Below are 5,804 nucleotides of genomic sequence, written 5' to 3' on the forward strand. Positions count from 1 at the left end.
TTTACGTAAATAATTCATGTTTTTATTATTTTGTTAAAATCAAAATATAGGTTTTGAGAAACCCTTGAAGTTAGACAATTTATTTATGATGAAATATTGTCTTGGTGTGAGTTTTATGACTCAGTTGTGGATGTTCACACTATGGAAATTATGTTCACGATTTTACAAAAACCTGAGTTTTGCTCGTCTTTGTAGATTTCGAAGAAACGAGCAAGTTTTGAAGTGTTAACTCTTGCATCACAATCACTACTGTTAGTGGAATCGTAAAAGGTAAGAGTTTAAGAATTACCATTTCTTTGCGAAATTGACATTGGCACATTCATGATTCTGTGTCCCTAGTTCCAGACAATGGTGTCTTCCAGCAATGATTATTCTTCTAGCTCTTCTGAGGAGGATTCCAGGACCTTTGCGACTAAAGTGCGCACCAATAAGGATCATGCTAAGAAGGTGATAAATAGCATGCCTCTCGACAATATGAAATCTACTCGTGATGAGCTCTTGGAGAGGAAATCCAGGGAGGAGGCAATTGCTGAGTGTCGAGAGAACATACACAGAATTCAGCGGAAGACACAAGAAGCCGAGGAGAGACTCCGATCCTGTCTTTATGGTGTAGCCTCAGACTCATATGCTGAAGAAGAGGTACCTGTATGGGAGCTGATAGAACTCAAAAGTAGGTCGTATCCACCGCACAGAGAGATTGAGCGACATGTTAAGGTTGATCTTCAAGCTGAACGTGACGAAGAAGACCACTGGAATGCAATAAATGGTGATCTCGTCGAGGAAGAATTCTCTAGTCCGGACAGTGATTCTGAGAAAGAGTATGATGAGGATGATGATGATGACGAATCGGATGACTCTGACGATTAGTCTTGCTCATAATCTTATTTGATCATTTGAATGTTTTTTATTAGTCTTCATAGTAGACATCTCTTTGATTATTTGAACAGCTTCACTTCACTTCAGGATTAGGATTTTCTTTTTGAATGAGAAACCCTTTTATGAATATTAATTCCTTCTGATTGAATCAAACGAAATGGACCGATGTTCATGCGCTAAAATCCATGACGATTCCTTCTACTCGCCCTGATGATTTCCATCTGTGAAAATGCTAGAATGTGCCATGTGTGACGTGCACAAATTCGTGTGGCTATCTTTGGCTATTGTCAGTCCCCAGGATTGTCGCACTTATTCCAAGTTACCATATATGCTCTGATTTTAGAACTAGGGTTTCAACAAAAACCGTAACAGTTTTGACTATCCGCTATAGGATAAGCATACAGACCTTCAATGTTTAGGTTTTCTTATTTAAACGACATATCGTCTTCTTCTCCTGTGTATTATCGGAAGAAATTTTGATCACGATCATACCTCTCATCACCATGTCTAGCAGTAGTGCTTCTTCTCAAAATGAATGTTGGGAAAAGCATGATGCAGAAGTGTCCGTCTCGGTAAGTTGAACATTTTCTTCCATCTCTATTTGATCAGGATGACTGATCAAAGAAAATAATTTGTTACAGGATAATCAGAGCAATCAGCTTTCTTCTTATAGCTTGAGACCTAAGCGGACTGTTAAGGCTCCTTCCCGGTACAGGTCAGCTCGTGAAGCCGGAACATCCGTAAGTAATTCCATGACTTCTTGACTGAAGATTTATGACACTATCCATTCTTTATTGTAATTGAAGACTTCTTCATCGCAGGTTGATGTTCATGTTGTTGTCGATGCTAGGAAGAGGAAGAATAGGAAGTCTGTGACCGTGGCTGATGATGGCAGAAATCATGTTGATGAGAACTCTACTAATTCCGTAGGGACTGGAATTAGAGTTCGCTCTCCTGAGTACCCAACAGCTGGACTCCCGTCTGAAACTCCCATGACCAATACTTCCCCGAACAACGGGGTAGTTGGTGGATTCGTCATTCCCAAATGTCATGCCTCTCTGTACACAAAGATTTGGAGAAGGTATGGGCACATTGTTATAACTGAAGTATTGAGAGACTTTCTGCCGACCCTCTTGACTACCGTCGCTGGATTACTATCGATCATTGAAGAGATGATCAAAATGAATCTAAGAGACGTCAAGAATAATGAGCTTCATAAATGGGATGTCATGATTTCGAATTGTGAGACTTTGCGATTCAACATAGGCTGGATTCGTCATCGTCTTGAGATGATCAAAATTGACAGGAAAGCGGCTGCTGCTGACGCGATTTTCGCTACAACTGCTGTCTTGGAGGAGGAGAAGGCACTTGACTTGGAGTCGGCAAGGGTTGAGAAAGCTATTCATGACTTGAAATTGAAGACTAAAAATTTTCAGAAGAGGCTTGACATGGCTTTCTATAAGAATTATCCATTGTTGGATAGTTTGCTCTTAGTGAGTACTTGAGAGGGTTATAGGTTTCTTTTGGTAAGGTAGAGTAACTGACAGCATGAAGGAATTTTGTTCAACTAATGAATATTTAATAAACAAATGAGCATCTGGCACGCTCTTTGAAGGAAAATAAATTATTTTGAAATGTGTTTGAATGATGATAAAAGATTAATTTACTCGCCGTTAATGAAGCGTAATAAGCCTTGAACCATTTTCCGTTGATTATATTTCCTTCTACTCCTCCATCAATAGCTAAGATCTTGTAATATCCACTGGATACTGCTTTGATGACTACATATGGTCCTTCCCATTTCGGAGAGAACTTGGGAGCAGACATGTCTTGTTTAATGTGTTTTGCTGTCTTTAATACCAAATCTCCTACTTGAAATGTTCGGGGTCTTACTATTTTGTTGTAAGCTCTGGAGATCCTTTGTTTGTATGCTTCCACATATTTTTCAACCTTAGCCCTCCTCGACTCAAGCATGTCCAGTTCAGCGATTCTTGAGTTGGACACTTTGGCTTCATCCCATTGTACTCCATCAGTTGTTATAATCCTTGCTGAAGGAATTTTAATTTCTGCTGGGAGTATGGCGTCAGCTCCATAGACGAGAGAGTACAGTGAAGTCCCAATCGAGCTTCTTGGTGCGGTCCGATAGGCCCAAAAGCCATAGGAAGTTGTTCATGCCACGTTCGAGGATTATCATGAATTGTTCGACTGAGAATTCGGATCAAAGTCTTGTTGGTGCTCTCTGCTTGTCCTTTTCCTTGGGGATAGTACGGTGTGGAGAAAACTTGTTTGATGCCGTATTCCTCGAGCAATTTTGTCACATGCTTGTTGGTGAAAGGAGTTCCATTGTCAGTGATAATTTGTTTAGGAACACCGAATATACATATTATATATCTTTGATGAAGGCTGCAATCGTGACTCCAGTGGTGCTTCGAAGAGAAATAGCTTTAACCCATTTTGTAAAATACTCAGTTGCAGTGATGATGTATTCATGCTGCTTCGAAGATGCCGGATTGATTTTTCTGATGATATCCAATGAGAGACAAGGAGTGTAGATGAGATTACCATGGACTTGGCATTGATGACACCTATGAACATGCGCAGCTGCATCGTCTTCCATGGTCGGCCAATAATATTTCTCATGGTTTTGGAGAAATAATTTCCTTTTCCCTTGATGTTCTCCATCGTGCATCTCTTTCAAAATTGTTGGGATTTCGTGCTCATCTAAGCATCTCAGTAAGTTATCACCAAAGCTATTGCGATATAAGATTCCATCAAGAAAGACAAATCTTTTAGCTCTCTGAATGAGTTTTGATTGTTTATTTCTTTTCCAGCGGAAATTCGTTGTCCCGAAGGTACTTGATGTAAGGTTCCCTCCAGTCCACAGTATGATGGACTGTCAAAGCTTCTAAGTGATGAGGAGGCGTCTGGAAATTGGGACAAGATATTTGCAGAGTTCTTGATTAAGCCTCCATGTAAGGCCAATAGTATCCCATCCTTTGAAGCTTTCTGTAAAGTTTTACTACCAACGTCTGTCCGTAGATTTCTTCATGTATGCGTTTGAGTTGTTCGTCCGCTTCGTCGTTTCCGAGGCATCGTGATAAAGACCCATCAGGATTTCGATAGTATAACGCTCCATGAAGCAAGAAATAATTCTTTAATTCCGTGAGACCGACTTTCCCTTCTGAAAGATAACTGCTCAATTCATGAATAATAGGTGCTCGCCATTCATTTTCTTGAATGTCTTCAACTTGAGCAAGCCAGGTAGATGACACGGCACGCTTTTGTACTGTGATTGTTTTCTATGCTCCTTCGAATTGCAGCTTGGAAGCAAGAGTAGCCAGGCAGTCAGCATGTCTGTTGTTAGTTCGTCCAGTGTGGACAATCGTTGCATCAGCAAAATGAGTTAATATCCGCTGCGCTTTAGTTCTGAATGGGGCGAGCGTGATTTCTTTGATAGAGTATGGTACATTCATTTGATTGACCAGTAGTTTTGATTCCCCCTTATCTCAAGGTGCGTTGCTCCTGCATGCTTGTCCAGGGACAAACCTAGTAATAAATCTTTGTATTCTGCTGAATTGTTGGTGCAATGAAAATCCAACTTGAACGAGTGTGAGAAGACTTCGCCATATGAAGATACTAGTACTACGCCCGCTCCTCCAATGCCGTTGCTAGGGGTGGAAGATCCGTCAAAGTATAAAATCCATCTCTCTTCTTTGATAACTAATACCTCTGGAAACTCGCCGCACACATCTTCGTGTAACATTGTTGCATCTTCTCTTGGAAAATCAGCGAGCAAGTCCGCAACTGCTTGACCTTTGATTGCTTTAGGTGGTACACAAGCTATGTCAAACTCTGACATCTGAAGTAGCCACTTTGTTGGTCTCCCTATCAAGGCTGGCTTCGATAGTAAAAACTTTATAGGGTCGGCCTTGGAAACGAGCACGACTCTGTAGGATAGCAAGTAGTGCCTGAATTTCTGGATTGCATGTACCAATGCCAGACATGCTCTTTAGGCTTTTGGGTATCAGAGTTGAACGTCTCTCATCGTGCGACTGAAGTAGTAGATTGGACGTTCGATACCTTCTTCGTCTTCTTGAGCAAGAAGTGCTACGATAGCAACGTCACTAGAAGCTGTGTAAAGTATTAGTGGTCGTCCTTGCACCGGAGATTTCAAGACAGCGGGTGATAATAGTATCTGTTGTATTTTCTGGAATGCTTCTTGTTGGACGGTCGTCCATGTAAAGATTTCTCCTTTCTTCAGCAGAGGGGTGAATGAAGCGACGAGTTGAGCCGATCCAGAAATGAAGCGTCGAATATAATTTACCTTGCCCATAAAACTCTGGAGTTCCTTCACAGTGCGTGGAGGAGGCATGGTAGTAATGGCTTTCGTTTTGTCTGGATCGACTTTGATTCCTTCTGCAGTGACTAGGAACCCTAGAAACTTTCCGGAGGAGACGCCAAAAGCACATTTCAGAGGATTCATTTTTAGTTTGTATTCTCTGCATCTTTCAAAAACTTGTCTCAGAACTTCAAGGTGGGATGCTCGAGTCTTCGACTTCACTACCACATCATCAATATAGTCTTTTACTTGCTTGTGCATCATGTCGTGGAATATGGCAGTCATGGCTCATTGATAAGTAGCACCTGCATTCTTTGATCCAAAGGGCATCACAGTGTAGTGAAAATTCCCAATAGGAGTACGGAATGCGGTCTTGTTAGCATCATGCTCGTACATCTTGATCTGGTTGTATCCGTTGTAACCATCCATGAATGAGAACATACCGTGACCACTGGTTGCATCAAAGAGCATATCGATGTTGGGTAAGGGAAAATCATCATTCGGACAACATTTATTCAGATTCCTTAAATCAACACAGCATCTGATTTGACCATTTGTCTTCTTGACGTGAACAACGTTTGCCAGCCAT

At 41.2% G+C, this 5,804-nt stretch overlaps 1 protein-coding gene across 1 annotated transcript; it reads left to right on the forward strand.

Moving 5' to 3' along the window:
• Positions 1-348: 348 nt before the first annotated feature.
• LOC113290905 (glutamic acid-rich protein-like) lies at positions 349-867 on the forward strand. Its single transcript, XM_026540491.1, has one exon. It carries the CDS (start codon positions 349-351, stop codon positions 865-867), a length of 519 nt encoding a protein of 172 aa, XP_026396276.1.
• Positions 868-5,804: the final 4,937 nt, after the last annotated feature.

This window comes from Papaver somniferum, chromosome 6 (genome assembly GCF_003573695.1).
Source record: "Papaver somniferum cultivar HN1 chromosome 6, ASM357369v1, whole genome shotgun sequence".
Taxonomy (NCBI): Eukaryota; Viridiplantae; Streptophyta; class Magnoliopsida; order Ranunculales; family Papaveraceae; genus Papaver; species Papaver somniferum.

Bases quoted from the DNA above. Each gene is read 5' to 3' on its own strand.
- LOC113290905 (XM_026540491.1), top strand. From the start codon at position 349: ATGGTGTCTTCCAGCAATGATTATTCTTCTAGCTCTTCTGAGGAGGAT.